Source organism: Vulpes lagopus, chromosome 6 (genome assembly GCF_018345385.1).
Source record: "Vulpes lagopus strain Blue_001 chromosome 6, ASM1834538v1, whole genome shotgun sequence".
In the NCBI taxonomy this organism is placed as follows: Eukaryota; Metazoa; Chordata; class Mammalia; order Carnivora; family Canidae; genus Vulpes; species Vulpes lagopus.
In genome coordinates, this window is record NC_054829.1 from 132,001,096 (window position 1) to 132,025,141 (window position 24,046).

Sequence of the window (24,046 nt, forward strand, 5' to 3'; positions counted from 1 at the left end):
CAGGCAGAGGGAGAAGCAGGCTCCATGCAGGGAGCCCGACGCGGGACTCGATCCCGGGTCTCCAGGATCACACCCTGGGCTGAAGGCAGGCGCTAAACCCCTGGCCACCGGGGCTGCCCACATCCCAAATTTTTAAAGGCAAGGTAACAATAGTTCTAACAGGCTTTCGTTTTATCTTTAAAAAAAAAAAAAATGAAAAAGAGCCATTGTGAGATGGAGCGATTTGCTACAGGACACACAGGTGCAAGCGGTTCCTTACAAAGATAACAAGTCCATGATAACCTAGATAACAAGCTTATGAATAAAATGTGTTAAGTTCCTAGGTAAAATATGCATCTTTAGCTTTAAACGAAAGCCATCAAATGCCCAAATAACTTAGCGGGCTTAGATGTTTGTGCGAGAAAGGGCCAAGGCCAGAGACTCAGCTCCATCCCTCTATCTTTTATCTTTTGGCACCTCCCGCCGCAGGGAAGGGCAGGGAAGGAGCCAGGATTCAATTTCTGTGAAAGGAAGAAGTTACCTGGACGTTGAGCAACGCAAGGGAGACCTGCTAAGCTCTGCCAGGTTCAAGGCATCATCAGTTTCTCAGCCCCTTAAAAACAAAGACCGGGAAACACGGGAGAAACCCAGGGGGGAGAGACTGTGGGCTCCTCGAGCTGTGGTTTGATTCGTGGGTTCTCCACGCTGATCAATCTCCCTGGCGGCGCCTGCCAAGAAGGGTCCTGCTTCAGAGCAGCGCGTCGCCACTGGCCGGGCCAGCTCCAGGCAGCTTGAAAGAGATGCGAACACCTGCCAGCCTGAGGATGCGCTGCAAGCTGTATTTTCTCAAGTGCTCTTGGCCCGGAGTTGTCACTGGGGAGTGGGGCCTGACCCAGCCAGATCCCAGGATTGGGAGCCAGCAGGACACCTCAGCTCCATTCTTCTTCATCCCTTTGGTCTCTCGCCAGTGCCTCCCGTTGGCCAAGCTCTCCTGGAAGCCAGAAGGCAAGGAAGTTCCGTGGGGTGCACTAGATCCCGAGCACCGCCTCCTGGGCTCTGCGGCTGGGCCCGGGAAGGGCCCACTGGCCTGGGGGAAGGAGCTACGCAGACAGGATCTCCCCGAGCCGAACATCTCACAGTCCTCTTGCTTGGTCTCCAGCTTCACACTTTTCAGCTTTTCACTGAATAGCACACGATGTTACAATCCACTAGCAGCATGTTGGGAAAGTTTCTAATCCTCTCTAGGCGAGGGTTCCTCCACCAAAAGGTGGCATGAATGAGGTCTGCTCAAGGTTGCTGGGTTAAATAACGGGCAAAACCAATTAGCATATCCCTTGTCATCGTGGAATGCTCCATGCATTCTGGTTCTCTGGTTGCTCATCAGAAGCACTATTAATTTTCTCACTAATTCTTAATATATTTTTTTTAATATTTATTTCAGAGAGAGTGTGTGCACAAGGTGGGAGGGGCAGGGGGAGACAAGCAAGCAGACACCTTGCTGAGCAGGGAGCCCAATGCAGGGCTCGATCCCAGGACCGCCCATCATGACCTGAGCGGAAGGCAGACACTTAACCAACTGAGCCACTCAGGTGCCCCTAACTATTCTTTTCCCCACACGCAGATTACCTGCTCAAAGATCCTTCGGCAGCTCTGTTAAAAGTGTTGTTAGCCTGGAATCCAGGGCCGTACCCAATCTGGTTGTATCTACCTTTCCAGCTATGTAAATACCTCTAATGTAGCCCTCAAAAGTTCTACTCCACTCAAATTCACCAAATACCGTGTTTTCAAGACTCAAAAAAGCACTTTGCTCTCACATCTTAATGCTTTTGAAATCAGCATGTGTCTTCTGATTCTTACATTTTATATAGTTATTTCTTTTTCCTTGGTCTTTTTCCCAAAGGAAAAAAAACCGCAAAACTTGACACATCACTTAACGGTTTGTCTATGGGTCGGAATACATGATATTTCCTGAACATCTACTGTGTGCCAGTCACTGGTCTAGGTACTAGGGACATAAATGGTCCCCTGCTGGTTCTTGGCGCCACCTTCTTCATGCTCAAACATGGATTGCAGTGTGCACACACTCACATCCCTACCTTTCAAAAATATTCAAGACTCAGCTGAAATGCCACTTCACGAAGCCTTCATTGATCACCCACGTATGAAGAAATCTCGATCTTCTTTGAAATCCTGTGGCACTGGGGTCCTCTCTCAGGACAATGTGCATCATATTTATTTGCTATGCACATATTTCATTTCCTTTACCATGTTACAAATTCCTATGAGAGAAAGATGATGCCTTACATATTTCCATACCATATTCCCCACTGTGCATTCCAGGGTGTTTTACAGATCAAAGTGTTGATTGAAACACAAGCCTGTAGCACGACTGAGCTATATTTTCAACTAGCCACCTGCACTTACTACCTGCTATCACTTAAGCCAACAATAAGCATCACTCCAGGAAATCCAGTGGATAAAGAATGCCAAAAATAAGTTTGTATGTAGCACTTTCTTTTCTTTTTTAAAAAAAGATTTTATTTATTTGAAAGAGTAAGAGAGAGAGAGAGAGAGAGAGAGAACAGGGGTAGGGTTAGAGAGAGAGGGAGAAGCAGGCTCGCTGCTGAGCAGAGAGACTGACTTGGGGGCTCCATCTCAGGACCCCGTGATCACGACCTGAGCTGAAGGCAGATGCTACACTGACTGAGCCACCTCGGCACGCACCCCTGCAGCAGCCTTTTCAAAGACCTTCAGACTTCCCTTTTGTGATTTGTTTTCTAAAATTAGTGCACAGACCATGGGAAATAGAGAATTGCCAGACCAAATAATTGCTAACTATGTATAGGAATATTTGTAGGAATGATAAAAGGGATGGGAAGAGTATCCTCTAGGCATATTACCAGCAGGATAGTCATCCGGGCTTCTTGAGTTAACTTCAGTCTCAATGGTGGTCTCAAGACCGTTAGTAGCACAGAAAAAATAAACTTAATAGGAACAGATTTTTCTAGTCTCACATATATGTAGGATCTTGAAGGTGAAAACAATCTGAAAGATAATAACTTAATAAAATGCCAGTTGTCCTGGCCCTATTTTCTGTTTCAAGTTATTTAGAAAGAAGTCATCTGTACCCAGTGTGAGTGCCATCTGTTCAGTGCAATTCAGCGCAAAATGACAGTACCGAAAGGAACTTTTACAGATCATCTATGACAGTTGTTCTTAAATAAGAATGACCTGGAAACCTTGTTAGACAGATCTCTGGGCCCATTTTCAGTTTCTGACTCAGTAGGGTAAGGCTGGGACTCCAAAATTTGCATTTCTAACAAGTCCCAGATGATACGCATGCTACTGGTCCAAGGGATGACACTCTGAGAATCACTGCACAATCACTGCACTTCATAGGATCACAGGTTGGACTTAGAAAAAGGTACAGATTACCGAGTTTATATTCTCTTTGCTCAAACCATACCAAAATACACATTTAATAAAGACATCACATTCTCTGCCACCAGTGAGGGGGATTCCATTATGTATCCTGGTCTTTATATTCTAGAAGTTAACGATGTCTATAAAAATTCGTCTCTGGTCACCCGGATGGCTCAGTGGTTGAGCATCTGCCTTTGTCTCAGGTCGTGACCCCAGGGTCCTGGGATCGAGTCCCACATCGGGCTCCCTGCAGGGAGCCTGCTTCTCTCTCTGCCCGTGTCTCTGCTTCTCTCTGTGTGTCTCTCATGAATAAATAAATAAGATCTTAAAAATAAATAAAAATAAAAATTTGTCTTATATCCCTGAATATACCAAGACAGGCCTGATTTGGGGAGGGGGGAGCTTAAAAAAAAAAAAGTTTCAAGTTTCTAGAATTATCTCCTGAATTGAAAGGCTGTAATCCTACCAAAGAGGCCTGCCTAGGTGAAGGCTGAAATCAGTACCTGTTCCACCTGTACTCTGGTGCAGGATTGTGTTTGTTCAGAGCAAGGAATGCATCTTCTATTAATTCACATGAAAGCATCAAGTAGGCTGAATGAAGCCTTAGCATCCTCGGAAAGGGTTGGAACAAGGACGAGGCATTGTGTTGGTCCCAACAAAAACTAGGAAGCCACCTAGATTACCACATAAGATACCAGAATAGCAGCTGAAAAACAAATCTTATAAATCACAACCCAAGTGACAGTGCCAGTCTGCTCCCATTGAGGCAGGGGCTCAGGGGTCCTGTGTCCTGGTTTTCTCCAGATTATCCTGGCAAAGTTTTCAAGCCAAACACGTAAATCAACTTCAATCTAGTTTTCAGAGAGAACAGACAGACCTGAGGGCTTATCCCATCATCAATCATTACGTGGCTTTACATCTGAGAGAGATCACAGTCATAAGTGGTATTGTCTTACTATCATTCTTTTTTTTTAAAGATTTTATTTATTAGAGAGAGAGAGAGCACAAGGCGGGGGAGAGGGAGAAGTAAACTCCCCGTTGAGCAGGGAGCCTGACATGGGGCTCAGTTCCAGGACCCTGGGGTCATGACCTGAGCTGAAGACAGACGCTTAACCAACTGAGCCACCCAGGGGCCCCTACTATCAGACACCCTTGAGGACTGAGAATAACAGTCTCCTTCCCCAGCATCATCATTTACTTATTTTCCTTTGTTTAAAATTTCATCTTTTTCCCATTTATCACCTGTCAGAATAGACCTGGTCTCCGCAGGCCAGGGCCTCTGGTTCAGCCACACTCTCAATCCACAAAGACAGCAGCGGTGGTTGGAAACTTGCCAGGGCCTCCCCTTTGTCCATTCCTAGGAAGAAGTCATAGAGTTGCCTTGGTCAAGTGCCACATAGCTATATTCCCACCCTCGGGGGTGACTGGGAAAAGTAGAATGAAACACATAGCCAGTCTTTGTTTGGCCACGTGATATGAAGTCACTACCCAACAAGGGGCAGGGGGTTCCCTAAAAATACATGACGTCAAAAATATGTCAAAAGGAATGGAAATTGTGTCTCGGGCAGCAATCCCCTCTTCCACTGGGTCTTCCAAGCGTAATATTATTGATCCCCTAAACATAGGATCCAATAAAATAAGTTTGTATGGTGGGAAAAAGAGAGTTCTACCAGAACACCATCCTCCACCTCTTTATTCTCATTGCCATATTGTCACTTATAATAAGAAATATATATTATGTATTCAGCGGGTCCTGGCATGGAGCTCCTAAAACCCTAGGAATTTCCTGAGAGGGAGTGGTAAACGTGGTATTTGTTATATTAATGAAGCCACTTTTGGAAAGCATCTAAGCAGGGGTGAGGGGGGTGAGTGTCGGAACATTCAATCCCATCCCCCAACCTCTGGGGATGGGAGAGGGGTAGGAGATTGAGTAAAATCCCCAAGGGGGCCAAAGATTTAATCCATCGTGCCTATGTGATAAAGCCTCCATAAAAACCAAAATGGACGGAATTTGGAGAGCTTCTGGGTTGAGGAACACGTGGCGATCAGGGGGGAAGTGGAGCGCGCACACACTGTCCAATGCATCTCTTCCATTTGACTCTTCCTGAGTTATATTCCCTTATCATAAACCAGTCATCTAGTAAGTAAAATGTTTCTCTGAGTGCTGTGAGCTGCTCTAGCCAATTAATCCAACCCAATGACGGGGTCTTTGGAACCTTTGATCCATGAGGGTGGGTCAGAAGCAGTTGACAACCTGCAGTTGGTGTCTGAAGTAGTGGGGTGGAGGAGCCCCTACCCTGTAGGATCTGACACTATCTCCTGGTAGATTGTGTCCGAACTGGATGGAACTGGAAGTCACCCAGCTGGTGTCTGAGCCTGGCTCCGTGGTGTGGGAAAAACCCTTACGCTGGACTTGGCGGCCAGAACTGGACCCATCGCCAGCACCCAGAAACCTGGGTAAAGCCTCCTTGACTACCCCTATATTCGGACAAAACGCACATTCACCTAACTGATCCAGCCAGCCCTCCGCGTCTTCATGTTGTATTTTCAATAATGTTTCAATTACTGGCTGTGGGATCAACTTAACAACTACTTTACAGATGCCAAAGAGCTTGATGTGTCCATATCGTGTTAGGATTTGGGGGCCTATTTCTGCACCTTGGAATACAGGATGCATTTTTGGTCCAGAACGTAGAGTGAGGTAAAAGGGCCCACAGCAACCATCTACCAGTGAGCCAACTGTAAACAGGCTATGCAAACAGCATACCCACCCCAAAAACAGCCATCGGCCCTACATGGCCAATTAAACAAGGAGGCACAGTGCCTAAGATTACCAGAAAAGGGAAAATTCTACACTCAGCCCTACCTGTAGCTGTGGCCCCTCACCACCGCCTCGTCCCCTCCTCCTTTGCTGTCCTGCCTGCTGCTCCCTTGCTGTGCATTCATAAATTTTTCTCTCTTCTGTTCTGCCTCGGGTGAACCCTTTCGCTGGCCCTGCCGCCGGCCTCCACCCTATCAGAGCACCCCACATTTGGGCCCCCCCATACGATCGGGACACCTCACACTAAGAGATGTATGACGGGAACCAAATAGCACTCGACAGTGTTTAGGCTTTAATCCAGGACAGAATAAATGTCAAACTCATGTGGATCCTGTAGACACTGCTAATAGTAACCCTGTATAGCTCCCTGGCTTTTATGCTCGGATTCTTTAACACAGGAGATTTTTCTGAATGCCATCTTTATTTTTTTTAAAGATTTTATTTATTTATTCATGAGAGACACAGAGAGAGAGAAAGAGAGAGAGAGAGAGAGAGAGGCAGAGACACAGGCCCCACGCAGGGAGTCTGACATGGGACTTGATCCCGGGTCTCCAGGATCACACCCCGGGCCGAAGGCAGCACTAAACCGCTGGGCCACCGGGGCTGCCCTGAATGCCATCTTTAAATGGCTAATTTTGTCGTTGTTATTAGCATTCAGCAGTCTCTTACCACATTAGTGGCACAGCTAAGAGACAAGTGGAATATATCATTATTCCACCCACTACCACATGGCTTTGGCACCACTGTACCCATATACAGTACCCACATGGCTACTTCTAGAAGGTGGCAGGGTACCGCCTTGGCATTCCATTCCCCTCTTGAACCAGCTCAATTCTTGTTGTGGGCATTTCTATGATCCACTATAATCCTCCTTGGGAAGCCCCATTGCATCTTCCACAATTTTATCACCTACACTGTAAGAATTCTTATGTTCATTCTCATTTGATTATTGGCCCATGACTGTCTAAACATGCAAACATTGCCCTGACATAAGTAAAAATGAAGTTCTTCCTCCACTGTCAAGCACTGCCTTCAGCTTGGCCCCTTGCATGAACTTACCTTGGCATTGTTTCAGTTTTTACTGTCCCTACAGCAAATGGTAGCTGACTTTTCTTTTTTCTTTTTTTTGGTAGCTGACTTTTCTATTGGAGTTTTTACTATGCAGGACCTCTCCTGGAGAAAGCAAGAAACTTGTTTTATTTTGGTGAAAGGAAAGCCATGAGGTTTAGACTGTCCGGCAAGAGAAGTGGACTGTCCTTTAGTCCTCACGCAGAGATGCTACTTGGTCACAGGTGTGTTACAGCTCCTCGGAGAGCCCTCTCATGACATAAAATCCATTTCACTCGAAAATTTGTGCAGCTTCCTCTTTCTCACAACTTCTTTCTGGTGTCACCCACATCATATCATAGGTAGTTCAGATCTTAATATAATTTGCTCCTCTTAAGTTATGGGGGCTGCTGTTTCCTTCGCAAACCTGCTCTCTAGCTCCATCATCGGAAACTTCTGGAATTAAAAAAAAAAAAACAAACCCAGTGGTCACCACAAGGCGTCAGTATTATACCTTAGTCAAAGCCTCCAATCTGCTTGTGTTCTGGTGTCAGAGACTTCTAAAATTACGTGTGAATGTATTAGAATCAGAGGGTCTCGGAGCACACTTAGGCCACTGCCCATTATGTATTCTTCATAGCTTTCCAAATAGTTCATAAAGGTATTGTTCCTTCTTTTTATTGGCAGCGTCCTGGAGGGAGAGTTATTTACTATTTTACTGTTCATAGAATACCTCTGGTAGCCCAAAGTTATATCTAGAAATTTCAAGGATTACAAAAGAAAAAAAAAAAAGAAAAAGAAAGGAAGAAAAGAAAAAAAGAAGAAAAAGAAATTTCAAGGATTGCAATAAGTTCTAAATCATATCTGGATTGACGAACCATTTGGCTAGTCATATTTGCCACTACATATCTCAAATCTTTTGAGTTTCTTCCTTCAAGGGCAAAATGATCACAATGTCATCAATAAAATGAATTAATAGGGCACCTGGGTGGCTCAGGGGTTGACCATCTTCCTTCGGCCCAGGGCTTGACCCCGGGGTCCCGGAATTGAGTCCCGCATCGGGCTCCCTACAGGGAGCCTGCTTCTCTCTCTGTGTCTCTGCCTCTCTCTCTGTGTCTCTCGTGGACAAATAAAATCTTTTTTAAAAAGTGAATTAATAATTTTGATGGTCATCATCTCCAAACCCAATCTCACCAATCGTGGCAGTCAGTTGGAGAGGTCAGGTATCTTGGGGATGGACCATAAACATATATTACATTCCTTCTCATATACAAGAAAATTGTGCTTGACTTCTGAGAGTGGATCAAGAAGACAGCATTCGCTGAAATGATCACCAAAAAATCCCAGTCCCAGTCAGCATATGGAACCTCTTATAGTTTTTACAATGCCTAGCACAACAGACACTTGTTTAAAATCATGGAAAGTACCTTGGTTAAATCATAATACTTAACACGTGACTTTCAAGAGCCTTTTTTTAGTCCTGGGCCACAGAGGATTCATACAAAGCATTAATGGAGATTAGCTCTTCTGCTCCCATCGTTTCCTTAATGAAAGGTGAGATTTTCTGTGTCCTTCCAGAATCTGACACTGCCTGATATTTACTACAAAGGAAGCCTTGGGAAGTTCTCAGGACTTCCATTTTGTGAGTCCAATTAAAACGACACGAAGGGCAGACTTCTCTGTCTCTTAAAAACATTTGGCCTTAATCTGGTAGTAACAAGGACCATCATCACATCCATTCTAATTATATATTCAGGTAAAGTCGAGAACTGGATAGTTCTTTCCTATTTCTTCATCTTCAGCTTCATGGTGACTTCGGTGCTACCCACCCTACATTTTCATATGCTCCAAACTTTAATTTTCATACCTTAATATTGTCTTTCCAGTCCCCTGCTGGTATTATGCTACATTTTATATCAGTAATCCCCAAAAGGTGTTCCACTACCCTCTGTCACTCAACCTTAACTCTATTAAACCATCTTGGACCTCCTACCAGGGGTGAAATGAAGACTCTTTGACCCTCAAGTTAAATGTCCTTTTCTCCCACAACCTTAATGGATGAATTAAAATCACTATTCTGTGCTAAACACTCTTTACTTCCCTATTTCCCTTTAGCATCATTGGCTTTAAACTCTCCCAGGTTGGGATCATTGGAACAGATCATTGGTTCAGCTTAGGTGAGGTGGATGTAGGAGCCAGAGTAGGTTTCCCTCCTCTCAGCCACCGTTACCAAATGTGCTACCAAAACCCTTGTAGGCAGTCCAATTTCCAGCCTCTCTGTACTCTCTCACCACCCCCTTCTTTTTTTAAACAATCATATAAATCATTTAACCTGACTCAACGTTTATTTCCTTTGTTCTGGTTACCATTTTCACCCTAGTCCAATAACTTAATTATGAATAGTCTAAACTTTCTTTTCATCAGTGAAGCTCAGTACTGGTAACTTTGAGAAACAGTCTGCTTTGGTATTCTCTGTATTTCCTATTCTTCCACTAAAGGAATCATACGGGGAACCATATACGTATGAGGTAGTCCCCCTAATTACAGTGTCTAATAGAGCATTTAAAATAGTTTTAGGGAAGTACAACCCAAATCATCATAAAAATAATCAGGGTTGCCACTCTCCTTAATATTTTTTTCATCCTTAATATTTTTAATGCTTCCACAGAGATAATCCACTTTGCTGTTAGTGAAAGTATGCAATTTTCCTTCTCACTATAAATTTGCTGCATTCCAGACCTTACACACTCCAAAAGGGGGCACTGATATTTAATTTGTGTCCTCTATGGGTCACGTGCTGAACGCTGCAACAAGCTGTTGATTAACGTCATGGCAAACAACCTTTCTATTAGCCAATTTCTAAAATCAACAGTGCTGGATTGTTTAGTGTGAGAATCTAAGAAAACAGGGATTCTTGAGTACTACTCAAAAATATAAGCAAACACCATTACACTGTAGCCTTTGTTTTCCACATAGGTGATCTGATAGGGCCAGGTAAAAATTCACAGATTAGTTCAGAGACCTAAGTAGGTTCCACGTTCTCCCTGAAGTCAGAATTCTAATCCAAACTTAGCCACCATTGAGCCAGCCATATGGAAGAAGAAAACCAGAGTGGATAAGAGAGAAAGAGAAAAGGCCAATCTTCCCCAGCAGACAAGAAGGGCTTAATATACCTGCCCGTTACATGCAAATGAGTTAGTGGAAAACAGAAGCAATCATATGCACGTGACATTTTAATGTAAAGTGATCTTGCTTCCAATGAATGCAGTTCGATCAACTTTTCAGGATCTGACCAGTTACCATTATTTTTCTCTTGGAGAAAAACATGGATACAAGTGGGCCAACAGGCAGCATGGAGACAAGGAGACAGTTCCTCTTTATCCTCCCTACGCTCAGCATAGCAAATTTAAAAGGTAAAAGGATTATATAATTGTACCACAGGATCATCTCATTTTCAATTATATAAAGATCTTGTGTCATAATTGAGAGACCTTTGAAATAGAAGTTTGTTTCTACTTCTTAACTTGCCAAATTGGTTGTGTACTTTGCCTTTCTGAGTCTTTTTGTGTACAATAAAAAAGTATTCAAGGAGATGATCTTTAAGTTCCCTTCAAGGTCTAAGATTCTATGATTTTATTATTATAGTACATGTCTAGGTTTTATTACCAAGTTGAGGGATTGGTTGCTTCTATGGGGCTTCCCCTGCCTGTTTTACAATTAGCACTTTAAAAATAAAAAAAAAAAAAAAAAAAAAAGGAGGGGCAGCCCTGGTGGTGCAGCAGTTTAGTGCCGCCTGCAGCCTGGGGTGTGATCCTGGAAACCTGGGATCGAGTCCTACGTCGGGTTCCCTGCATGGAGCCTGCTTCTCCCTCTGCCTCTGTCTGCCTCTGTGTGTGTGTGTCTCTCATTAATAAATAAATAAAATCTTAAAAAAAATAAATAAATTTTTTAAAAAAGGATTTTCTTTATTCATGAGAGACACACAGAGAGAGGCAGAGACAGAAGCAGAGTCCTTATGGGGAGCCAGATGTGTTTCTTGAACCCAGGACCCCAGGGTTCAAGACCTGAGCAAAAGGCAGCAGCTCAACCACTGAGCCATCCAGGTGCTCCACAATTAGCATCTTTTTAAAAAAAATGTTGGGCAGCCGGGGTGGCTCAGCGGTTTAGCGCCCGCCTTCAGCGCAAGGCATGATCCTGGAGTACTGGGATCGAGTCCCATGTTGGGCTCCCTGCATGGAGCCTGCTTCTCCCTCTGCCTGGGTCTCTCCTTCTGTGTCTCTCATGAATAAATAAATTAAATCTTAAAAAAGAAAAATGCTTAAGTGTGGAAAAGTGTGTATTGCTGCTTCGATGTGTGTTAGCAAAGCGATGCAGGGAATATACAGATACACACTTGCATAAAACATTCCTGGAGGTATAAACAAGAAGCTAATACTGGTTGCTTTTGAAAAAAGGGGTTGAGGGATCTGGAGCTGTGGGGTGGCTAGCAGTAAGTTGTTTCTCAATGGAGGTTGTCCTTTGGACTTACATTGCACTCTCCGCTTGTTCTTTCTCCTCCAGTCACACTGGCCTCGCTATTTCTCCCACTGATGAAATATGCTCTTGATTCAAGGCCTTTGCACTCGCAGGTCTGGAATACTCTCCCTCCAGATACTCTTAAATTTAAGACAAAGCCCAAACTTCTTTACTCAACATTACTCAACATATAGAGCTCTCCCCCCGCCCTTTTTTTTTGGGGGGGGGGGGCAGGGATAGCATGGGTAAATCATTAAACCTAAATCCCGATTCTTCATCCTTAAGGTAGGACTATTAGAATCACTTTGCAGGATTAAGATTAATTGCAGGTCAAAGTGCTTTTGCACAATCGGTGCTACGAAAGTTCCCGAAAGCACGCTGTTTCTCCCGAGCGGGGAGCGTAGGAGGAGCTCACAGCTCCCATCAGCGCACACCCCCGGGGTTCAAGGGGACTAAGGTGTCGGTACCTGGAGAGGCCGACGGGGTGGCCGTTGCCAGGCAACCGCCGGGCGTCCCAGGACGCCGAGCACGCGCGCCCGCGTCTCCGCGCGCCCTCCTCCGGGCGCCGGCGATTGGCGGAGCTCCGGCCAATCGGCGTGGCGGGAGCGGCGCGGGGGCGTGGCCTCGGGGCCGGCCCTCCCTCCCCGACTTCCGGGTCGCGGTGCTTGCAGGGAGCGCCCCGCGAGCGGCGTCGTTTCCGCGGCCGGCCGTCTGCAGTTGGGGAAACCGAGGCAGCTCCAGCTCCCCCCGTTCCCCCGTAGCTCTTCCGCTGCTGTGAGGTGGCTGCTGTTTCTCTTCCTCTCGCGCCGCGCTGCTGCGGTGCGGCCGCGCCCGGCGGCGTCCCGAGGAAGCCCGCGGGGCCGCCCGGGGCCGGCGAGGCTTTGTGCGAGTCCGCGCGTCCCCCGCCCCGCCCCCCGCCGGCAGCGCGCCTGCGCGCCCTGGGCTCGGCCGGGGCCCCGGAAGGGGGGGCTCCGCGCCGCGGCTCCCCGGGGCCCCCGCTGCCTTTGTCCCGGTGCCTTCGCGCTGGAGCCGCCGGGAGCGGGGAGGGCGGGGGGGGGGGGACGAGCCGCCGCGCTCTCCTGCGCGGGACGGAGGCGATGGAAGGAGCCCCGGGCTCCCAGGAGCTGCGGCGGGGCGGGCCCCTCGCAGGTGTCGGCGCGCTCGCTGGGGCCCCTCCGCCCCGCTCTTCTGCGAGATGCGCTCGTAGGGGACGGAGCGGAGCGGCCGCGTCGTGGGGTTTCTGCAGCCAGTTCCTGGATGCGGCGACGCGTCGGGGCCTGCACTGCCTAACGCCTCGCAGCGCTGCTTGCTGCCCCGACGCCCGACCTCTTTCCCGCCTCCCGCCTCCTGCATCCCGCATCCCGCATCCCGCATCCTGCATCCCGCCTCCTGCATCCCGCTGCGCGGCCAGCCCAGCGCCGCGACCTGAGATGCGCAGTCCGGGAGTTGAGCAGTCGGATCACCTGCATCTCTCTCTTTTTTGTCTTTTAAGATCTAATTTAAGGTCATTAAATCTGTCGTATATTTCCTTCTCCAGGAAAACAAACAAACAAACACACCATGTTTATTTCTTTGTGGGAGTTCTTCTATGGGCACTTTTTTCGGTTTTGGATGAAATGGCTCTTACGACACATGACTGGCAAGTGTGAACTGCAACGGATTTTTGACACCTATGTAGGTGCACAAAGGACGCACAGGATAGGTAATGTCATCTGAAAAAGAATACATCGATTTTAACTCTGAATGAATCTTTTTTTTCTCCCCTCCCCCCTCCACCTCCATATTCACAGTGACAGACGTACTCGTTTGTGTATCCTGATCAAGAAACAGTGATTTTATTTTATTTATTTTTATATTTTATATTTTATTTATTTTATTTTATTTCATTTTTTATTTTATTTTTTATTTTTATTTAATTTTATTTTTGTACCTTTTAATTTTTATTTTTTAATTTTATTTTTAATTTTAATTTAATTTTATTTTATTTTTTTATTTTATTTTATTTTTTTATTTTATGTTATTTTTTATTTTATTTTTGTACCTTTTATTTAATTTTTATTTTTTAATTTTATTTTTTATTTTTATTTTATTTTATTTTTTTATTTTATGTTATTTTTTATTTTATTTTTATTTTTTATTTTATTTTTATTCTATTTTATTTTTATTTTTTATTTATTTTATTTTTATTTTATTTCGTTGTTTATTTTATTTTTTATTTTTATTTTATTTTTTAATTTTATTTTATTTTTTATTTCTTTATTTTATTTTATTTTTTATTTTTTACTTTATTTTGTTTTTATTTTATTTTTATTTATTTTATTTACTTTTTATTTTATTTATTTTATTTTTATTATTTTATTTTATTTTTTTATATTTTATTTCATTTTGTTTTATTTTTAGACCTTTGAAATCTAGCTTCGAATGATTCCAGTTCTAAAACGATGATTTTGTAGAGAGAGAAACATGACTCCATTCCACTTCTGTGCAAAGAATGATCTTCTCTGGCACCCCCAAAATTCGTCAGTCGTACCTTACATTATGGCTTCGACCTATTTCCCAGAAGAAAAACCTCTCCCATTTCTAGGCCCTTGGAAATCTTCCTTTGAAATGATGGGGGAAGAGGGAGTATCTGAAATCTAGATCCATTTTTATATTCAGCACCTTTCATCAGTCTCTTAGTCTTTAATGTAATTCGTGGACGAAAAGTAACAGGTATCCAGTGATCCCTGGTGGAGACTTACACTCAAAGTCTGCACTGACCAGTGTCATGGCCGGTTACCCACATGAGGCTGATGGGCCCTGGAGATGGGATTGATGTGGATTGAGATGTGTGGAAATATAAAATGCACCCTGGGTTTCAAAGACTAGATTTAAAAAGGAATGTAGAAATACCTCATTAGTAATTGTTTATATTCATTCTATGTTGAAATGGTAATATTTGGGATATACTGGGTTAAAATCTATAAAACTTCTGTGTTTCTTTTATTCCAATGGGGCTACTAGAAAGTTTTAAAAGTTACACACGTGGCTCACATCTTGGGTCGCGTCATATTTCTGCGGAAGAGTAGCATTCTCTTACCTTTCAAATTCATCAGCTCCCAATGCTTCGTTGAAAATATATCGCTTAAAATTAGAACACAGAGGAGTGAGAAATCTGGTAGAGGAGAGAGAGGACTCTTGGACCAGAGTAAGGAAGACCAGGGATTGGCCGCAGTTCACGTTCACGGTGTCACAGGGAAGATCATGACTTAACTAAATCTTTACTCTTTTGTGTCCAACAAGTGTACTTCAATTAAGAACTCCACCCCGGTGAGATCTGGGGAGTGGGTGTCTGTATCCAAGGCAACGTGGGAGGAATAAGAGAGAGAAGGAGGGAGTAAGCCTCAGGGCAGCTGGATGATTGAAGTTTAATTACTTCCCTAGTTTTTTCACAACTTTGTGGCCGACTTCATTTCCTGCCTGCTCTTTTGATTTGCCCTTTTGGCTGCCCTCAGAACAAAGTACCTCTTGATAAGAAATCTCTGCAGTAATGGTTTACCTTTTATACTATGGGGGAAGAACATAGGCATTGATTGGTGGTAAAACCATTTTTCTTGAATTTTTCAAATTGCTGAGAATAAAGAGACTTGGTAAATGTGCCAGAAAAAAAAAGTTTAAATAGTCTAAGAAAAAGCTCTAGTCCTTCTTGAAACAGAAGACAGGAGTGGAGAAGCTCTTTGTCTGGTTAGAAGATAGTTGGCCAATATAATCTAAGTCTCAACATTTTTGCCCCTTTGTTGTTGTATGATTCGGTCTCTGGCTCCTCAAATCTAAATGCTTACTCCAGAAGAGCTACAAGTGAAGAAAATGTTGTAGAGAGCACTTTCCTTATAAGGTCTTTAGATGAGTTTCTGGGGCCTAAGCTACCGGGAGGCACCCAGTGAATGAATTTGCAGTGATTAGTAGACCCTTGGGGATTCGCACAGAAACATGATCCTAGGAAAATTAGGAGGGTCTCACCTCTTTGGCTGTGGTGTGTTGAATTGAGTTGAGGGTCTTGGAATCATACCTAGCTCCCTATACTATGAGGATAACATTTAAAAATGTTTGGTATGTTACACATGAAGAAATTTTATCTTCTAGTGCTATTGATTTATTACTGGCTTGATATTTATACTCTTTGTATATCGAGTAATTTACAAACAATATTTAAGTGGTAACATTCTTTTTTTTTCTTTATTTCAGAAAATTCCTTGACATACTCCAAGAATAAGGTAGGATTATACCAAAGTGGTAATTCTAGAGAAACTTAACCTGGAGATATTTTTAAGAGAATGCCTCCATAGAATGAATTTATTATTATTATTATTATTATTTTATTTATTTATTCATGAGAGACAGAGAGAAAGGCAGAGACACAGGCAGAGGGAGAAGCAGGCTCCATGCAGGGAGCCTGATGTGGGATTCGATCCCGGGTCTGCAGGATCGCGCCCTGGGCCAAAGGCAGGCACCAAACTGCTGCGCCACCCAGGGATCCCCGAACGAATTATTTTTAATGTTCTACTAGAAGAGTCTTTGCTGTAAAGAGAATTACATGAAATTTCCCACTTTAAAGGTATTTTTTTTATTTTTGAAACATTTCCTGTGTGCGTGTTAGTGTGTCACTCATGCACAAAGACAGTATTTGAGTAATTTGTCCTTATCTGACATTTTGTTTGTTAAGTTTGCCTCAAAACTTGATAGCCTTTGGGAAATAGGTTCTTAGAAGGAAAACCTCAAAAACTTTGTGTCCTTTGGATAAATTCTTAGGTGAGAAAAAAGCATTTTGTTTAGTTATTAAAAAAAAAACAAAAAACCCTGAATCATGTGCCTTTGATCCAAAATATGTCATAACCTCATACTACTTATTAGTAGCTTTTGCAGTGTAACAAACAAAATCTCAGAGGCATATATAACAGTACATTGTTTATTTCTTGCTCATGATCTGTGGGCCAGCTAGACAGATTCTTCTTCAAGTAATTCAGGTCTGTTCTAGTTGTGTCATTATGGGACCCAGGTTGCAAATGTAGTGGGTACCTGGAGAATGTTCTTTTCACAGCAAATCATTGAATGTCCAATCACACAAACATGTCTGAAGTTTCCTTCTGTCATGTCCATTAACATTCTATTGGTTAAAGTAAGTTACGTGGCCAGCCTAAGTTAAGGAGTAGAGAAATACACTGTGCCCGCTATAAAGCCGTGGTAAACCTGTGAATATATAATTTAATTATAGGGAAGTTAAATATTGGGACCAATGATTCAATCTACTACATGCTGTACTTCTCTATAGTAGTTCACAATTTTACCTATATATGTATGGATTATTTGGCATGGCCAAGGTAGAGTATGGTAAACAATCATCTAGATCATTGTTTAAGATCCTATGGTAGATCACAGCCAGCATTAAACAACACAAAAGGAATAGAATAGAAAATAATCAGGGATGCCTGGGTGGTTCAGCGTTTGAGCATCTGCCTTCGGCTCAAGTCATGACCCCAGGGTCCCAGGATCGAGTCCCGCATTGGGCTCCCTGCATGGAGCCTGCTTCTCCCTCTGCCTGTGTCTCTGCCTCTCTCTGTGTGTCTCTCATGAATAAATAAATAAAATAAAATCTTAAAAATAATCAGAAAACACTGGTTATAAGGTTAAATATTGTTTTATAAAATTTTAATTTTAGTTATCTGTGTGTGTGAATCTATTTATATTTTAGATATCCATAGATATGTTTGTACTTGGTCAAGATGTACAATGTGGATAAAAAACAATCAAAAACTGTTGACTTGCCATTGTCTAGTGATAGTGATATGAGTTACTAATTCATGCCAGAAAGAAAATGGACATCGTTGAATGTTGCAAGCATATCAGTTATGTTCTGGGGAGTGGTCCATAAAATAAGTGCCTTATTGATTTAGTTAACAGTCTTCTTTTATGAATAGTCAAGGTAAGAATAACTCATATACTTGGATATATATCAGAGAACAGGAGTCTGGAGTCCTTTTGTTCAGAATCCTAGAGAATGATTAATATTTTTGTTTTGTTTTTTTTTTTAATAAGAATGTAGGGATCTAAAAAGTTAAATTTCTGGTTCTAAAGATTTATTCACCCATATTGTTCCTTTCATTAATTGAAACTCAGGATGTACTTTTGCAAAGTAACTATCATAAATTGTGGAAGAACTTCTAGAGAAGTTCTGAAGCTAGCAACTCAGAGTCACAGCTGTCTGTGTAACTGTTGTCACCACAACCGATTGTAACAACGGTTTTGGTCACAGATTTTACGAATAAGATTTTATGTGTGGCATAATTATGCCAAACTTAAGTGGGACCATACATAACATGTTGCTTCTTAAGAACTCTAGTGCCTTGGTCAAAACCCTTGACCAAAGATTTGAGTGGTGCCATATGTTCAGCATTTCACAGGGTCTTTGGGATCTACAAAAGAAATAAAGAACATTGTTGAAGGTAATTATGCATAGGCATTTAGAGAAGGTACAGGTAAACTTCATTGGGACCTTTAAGGTCATGGTAATGAGTTAAAGAAAAATAGAATGTTTATTCTTTTTTATCTGATTTACTGACTGAAAAACCCACTTGAAAAGTAAACATTAAAATTATATTGTTAAACAATTTTATTACTAAAAAGTATAGGTTGCTGATAATGTTATGTAGGGCATACTAAAAAAAGAGATGGTCAGCAGATGGGTAGTTACTTAATTAAATCACAGAAGCTTTGTTTTCATGAAGTTTTAGCTCTGAGGTGAACTTATCAATAAATAAATGGAGGGGTCCTCATCAATTTAAACATATCATTTCTGGTATGTATTGTATCTCACTTGTATATTTCCATTTGCTTTGTAGAGTAAAATCAAATTCTAATTTTGTGGTATTTCTGTTAATCCTGATCTTCTTTTTTATCTGTCTGAGAAAAGTCAGGGTTCAAATCCTGATTTTATCACTTGCTAGTAGTTTGACTTTTGTGCAGGTTACTTATTTTCTCATCATAAAAAGAAGCTTTAATACCCATGTATTTGTCAGGATCACAGATACTAATATGAAAGCAGTCTAAGAGAATGCCTAGTACATGACAGGTATCCAACAAATAGTTATTAGTAATATTGATGATAATGGGATTGAACCAATATATACTACAAGATTTTTAGAAGTTTAAAATATTCACAAAAACTTCTACGATATTTAAACACTTAACATTATTGATGATTGCTGTGAATAAAAGTGATTTTAATCTATCAAGGCCAGTTCTCTAAAGCAGTGATAGTATGGTCCTATTGGGTTGTGAACTATTTTATGGTGGAAATTCTTTGATTATTAAAAATTGAGTCTCATTTGCTTGTATTCTAGGCTAAGGACTACTTATTAATCGTATATTAAGGGTTACTGAACTTTAGGACTTATAAATGAAAATGAAAACCTTAATGGAATTTGAGCAATCTAATTCAGTATTGTGCTAACAAGTCTGGCTGCTGTGTAATATTTGGTAATGTTGCAAAGTTCCACTGTACTAATGCATATACAAGTGTTTGAAAATTTGAAATTTAGGGCAAGAACACTTTGTCAGTATAATAGTGTTTCTGACTGGCTGTGCTTTTCAATTGCAGCTGCTCTCTTAGCTTTTAAATAATAATATTCTAGCTGTTGAATAATAAATTAGTTTTATGGCATCAGTTTAGTTGTCTCTGAGTCGATGATATAGTGATGTACATTTTCATATTTCTTTGTCTTTAATTTTGCAAAAGCTAGACTTTAAGTACCTAACTTTAAGTATACAACCACATAGGTATTGTGGTTTACAAATGAAATGTTCATACTCTGTATGTATAATCTCCCCAAATTTGCTTGCATAGTGAAACCCACTGTTGATATTTGCTGCCCATGAATATGTGTCATCAAGTAACTTGTAACCTACTCTCAAAGTAGGTGTTATTTTACTTTTATGTTCATCAAATGTTGTTTTACATAAAAATCACATGCATAAGCATATATAAAATATATATTTTGAATATAAAATATGTACAATATAAAATTCAAACTATATGATAAATGATTCATATTTATTCTCTTATTCTTTATTATTACCTACTTTTTCTTTAGTGCTGACTTTGGCAGCACATATACCTCCTTTTGCTTTAGTATAAAGTAAATGATGCTGGGAAAACAGTTTTTGGGTGCATACGTGGTTTGAGGTTAAAAAGGAAAGTTTAAGAATTATTGACTTCAGAAATTCTTTAAGTACGATATATTCCAGTATTGAATATGCCTTCAAAATGAACTTAGAAAATGTTGTGATGGTTTATATGTTATCCTCCATCCAGGCTGCTATTTTATTTTTGTTGAGGAAGCAAAGACCTACCAAAAAGTTAGAGCATAAGCCAGAGATTGACAGATGGATAAAAAAGTAAGACCCAATGAACTGAATGTTGTTTCAAGACATATACTCTAAACATAAAGACACAAAGAAATAAAAAGCAAAAGGATACACCATGTAAACAAACATAAAAAAGCCTTTTTGACTCTGTTTCAGAAAACATAAACTTGGAATATGACCAGTGACTAAATCTTTTTTGTAATGATACAAGGATTTATTTATCAAGAAAATATAACAATATTAAAAGTATATGCACTTATTAACAATGCTGCCAAATAATTGAAGCAAAAATTGACTTAAGTAAAGGGAGTAATATATGAATCCACAATCGTAGTTAGAAATTTTGACATACTTCTGTCAATAATTGACAGTACAAAAAGACAAAAAAAAAAAATCAGAAGGAACATACACTATTTGAACAATACTTTAAACTGTCTTAAGCTAAATAACATTTATAGAATGCTACACCGAACTGACAGTGAAACACACATTCTCAAGTACATGTGGAACATTCATCTACATCATCAATATATGGGTCTTTAAATTAGTCTCAATACATTTCAAAGGCTTGAACTTATACGGAGTATATTTTCTGTCTCCATTGTACTTACTTAGAAATAAGAAAAGTGTGAGACCTCGAAAATCCCCAAATATATGGAAATTTAAAAATTTAACTCATGGATCAGAAAAGAACTCACAAGGGACATTTAAAAAAAAAAAATTGAACTAAGTTTTCAGGCCTCAAATCAATGATCTGTGCTTACACCTTAAACCAGAAGAGGGCAAATTATACCCAAAGTAAATAGAAGAAAGAATATAATAAAAACACAAAAGTTTAACAAAATGGTAAACAGACAAAAAATAGGAAATAACAAACTCAAAACTTGATTCTTTGGAAAGATTTGATTCTTAGTGATATTAATAACCCTCTAGCAACACTGATCAAGAAAGAGAAAACCCAAATTACCAATCTCAGGAATGATAGAGTAGGTATCAGACTACAATCATTAAAAGTATAAGGGGATTCTGTGAATAGTATTATGCCAATAAATTCTGTAGCTTAGATGAAAGAGGCAAAGTCTTTGAAAAAGACCATTTATCAAAACACAAAAAGAAATTTAAAAATATAAATAGCTATATACCTAACAAATGGAATTTGTAATTAAAAATTTTTGCACCAAAACCCTTCTTTTACTAGTGAATTCCTTTCAAACATTTAAGAAGAAATAATACCACTATTACCTAAACTCCTAGGAAAAAACACATTTTGCAAAGCCAGTATGACCCTCTTACTAAACCAGACAAGGACAGTCTGATAAATGAAAATTATAAAGCAGTATCCTTCATGAACGCAGATGCAAAAATTCTTCATTAACAAATTGATCTCAGTTATCTACAAAAAAGCTAATACATCACAATTGAGTTTTCAGAGTCAATGAATGTAACTCACCACATTAACAAAGTAAATGAGAAAAATAAGATCATTTCAGTAGACACTGAAGAACTATTTGGACAGAACTCAATACCTATTCATGATTAAAAACTCAGCTAGGAATAGAAAGAACTTCTTCATCCTAATAAAGACCACCTGTGAAAACTATGCAGCTGATGTGATGTATAATACCGAAATATTGAATGCTCCCACCATGAATTGGAAACAAGGCAAAGATGGTTCTTTGATTTTTTTTCAGCCTTAAGAAATCTAAAACATAATGGTTGGAAAAGAAAGAAAACTTTATTAACAGATGACATAGTTTGTGAGTACAGAGAACCCTGAGAAATCTACAAAAATGATTAGCATTATTAATATATGAATTTAGCAGTATCTCAGGACACAATCTGTTTCTGTAAGTTAACAACAAACTTTTGGAAAACAAAAGAATACTACTTATAGTAGCATTCAAAAACATAAAATATTCAGTGATTAGTGAAAGCTACACAAGACTTCTGTACTAGAACTCCTTTTCCTTAGGTTCAAGGGGGAAAAATACATGGTAGCCATCAATTGGAAGACAGTATTGCTAAGATGTTCATTCCCAAATTGATCTATGGATTCAGTGTAATTCCAGTCAGAATCCCAGCAGGCTATTTTTGAAGTGATAAGATCATTTTAAAGCTTATATAGAAATGTAAGGTATCTATTATAACCCAAGTAATCTACTAAAAGAACAAAGTTGGGGCACCTACCTGTCCGTTAAGTGTCTGCCTTTGGCTTGGGTCATGATTCAGGGTCCTGGGATGAGCCCTGCATTGGGCTCCCTGCTCAGGGAGGGGTCTCCTTCTTCCTCTGCCCCCCACTACCCTGCCCTGCTCATGTTCTCTCTTGTATGCTCTCTCTCTCTCTCAAATAAATAAAATCTTAAATAAAAAAAATTGAAAGTCACAGAATAGTGTCTTTAGGAAAAAAGTATTTGCCGAGAGACTAGACATTCCTAATCTGAATTCTGTCTCTAAGTTTATGTAGACTTGAGCAAGTTCATTCAATCGGTTATTTATTCATCCATAATGTAAGAGTAAATAAGACAAAGCCTGGTGGCGAATATGTAAAAGTAAGTAAATATAGTGTAGTAAGTGCTCGTTCACTGAGTATGAGCATAAAAGAGAGTAGCTAACTGCAGGGCCGAGGAAGGCTTCACAAAAGGAGGTGATATTTGACCAGGTTTTTCATGTTTTAGGAGACAAAAGGTTTCTATCCACAGTAAAGGTTACCTTTACCTCAGGATTTGACCAACTGGACCTTGTTGACCGTATGTGTATCCTTACTGACTGTTAGTCTTTGATGATTTTCCTTCTCACTTTTTAATTTACTTTGAGGAATCTTCTTTTTCTTTCCTTCCTTTTCTTCCTTCTTTTAAATCATCGTATGCATTACTGTACATGTCTTTTACTGAAACAGTTGCCTTAAGGTTTTTATCTATTAAATATCTCCGTTTAACAGTTGTCGATTATCTTTTACATGCAGGATATGAAAAGATGAATTAGATGCAATCTCTGTCCTCAAAAAATTTTCCACTTAATATATAACAGTAACTATAATACAGAAAGTAGAAAGGATCATCAAAAGGTTATAGATAAATTATTATGGGAATTCTAAGAGAGGAGAGGTTAATTCTATTTAAATAGAATCGGGGGGGGGGGGAATAGAATCAGAGAAAGCTTCTTGGACCTGGTATGTGAGCTAGCTTAAAAATGGGCAGCATTGATATGTTTAGTGATTGGGAGAGAACATTCCAGAAGAAAGACCCAGGATATGCAGAGGCATAACCCCAGGTATGATGAGATTATTTTGCCAGGAGTTATAAGAGATACCCGAGAGGATTTCAGTGGTAGTTTACAGAAGATGAAGAGTCAAAGAAATTTCTTAAGGGTAAGAAAAGCCTGAACTTGCTTTTTTGTTGGAAAAAAAAAAGGATCCAGGGGACATTTATAGGACATACGATATAAGAAATCTGTTTTATGTGCATAGAAAAAAGACTAAGGATATTGGTTACCAGTGGCTGTCCCTGGTGGTGGTAAATAATTACAATAATATTTGAGTTTTCTTCCTTTTGCTCTTCTGACTTTAAAAGTTTTTTGACTTCTGCATTAATATTTTTGTACACGTATATGTAATTTAAAAATTTTAGAGAAAGTATCTGCTCCATACACCCACTATGGTGATTTGTTAAGAACTTATCAGTTGAGAACCTGTTGCTTCTCAGTTGAGGAAGCCTTCATCTTGATACATCATGCTGTTTCTCTTGTATGGATGGATGGATGGGTGTATGATTTTAGCCCTAGTGAAACAAATTTGGTTTCATTTTGCATTTTAATATATGCATTGTAAAGTTGACTAAACACCCCCAAACTCATTGTTCTGTT

At 40.5% G+C, this 24,046-nt stretch overlaps 2 protein-coding genes across 5 annotated transcripts in view; one reads left to right on the plus strand and one right to left on the minus strand.

Annotated features, from left to right (window-relative positions):
- Positions 1 to 13,138, minus strand: LOC121492749 (translation initiation factor IF-2-like). Its single transcript, XM_041757902.1, has 4 exons — positions 12,253 to 13,138; positions 4,645 to 4,759; positions 3,906 to 4,076; positions 1 to 2,258 (listed from the first exon to the last, which is right to left on the minus strand). Exons 1-4 carry the CDS (start codon positions 13,136 to 13,138, stop codon positions 2,249 to 2,251), a joined length of 1,182 nt encoding a protein of 393 aa, XP_041613836.1. The 3' UTR covers positions 1 to 2,248.
- Positions 12,454 to 24,046, plus strand: part of ELMOD2 (ELMO domain containing 2) — a 26,038-nt gene continuing 14,445 nt past the window's right edge. For all 4 annotated transcript variants that reach the window (XM_041759391.1, XM_041759390.1, XM_041759393.1 and 1 more), the window contains exons 1-3: positions 12,454 to 12,564; positions 13,323 to 13,487; positions 16,010 to 16,038. In XM_041759391.1, coding sequence (XP_041615325.1) covers positions 13,346 to 13,487; positions 16,010 to 16,038 — 171 coding nt within the window. In that variant the 5' untranslated portion in view covers positions 12,454 to 12,564; positions 13,323 to 13,345. The remainder of the gene's footprint in view (positions 12,565 to 13,322; positions 13,488 to 16,009; positions 16,039 to 24,046) is intronic.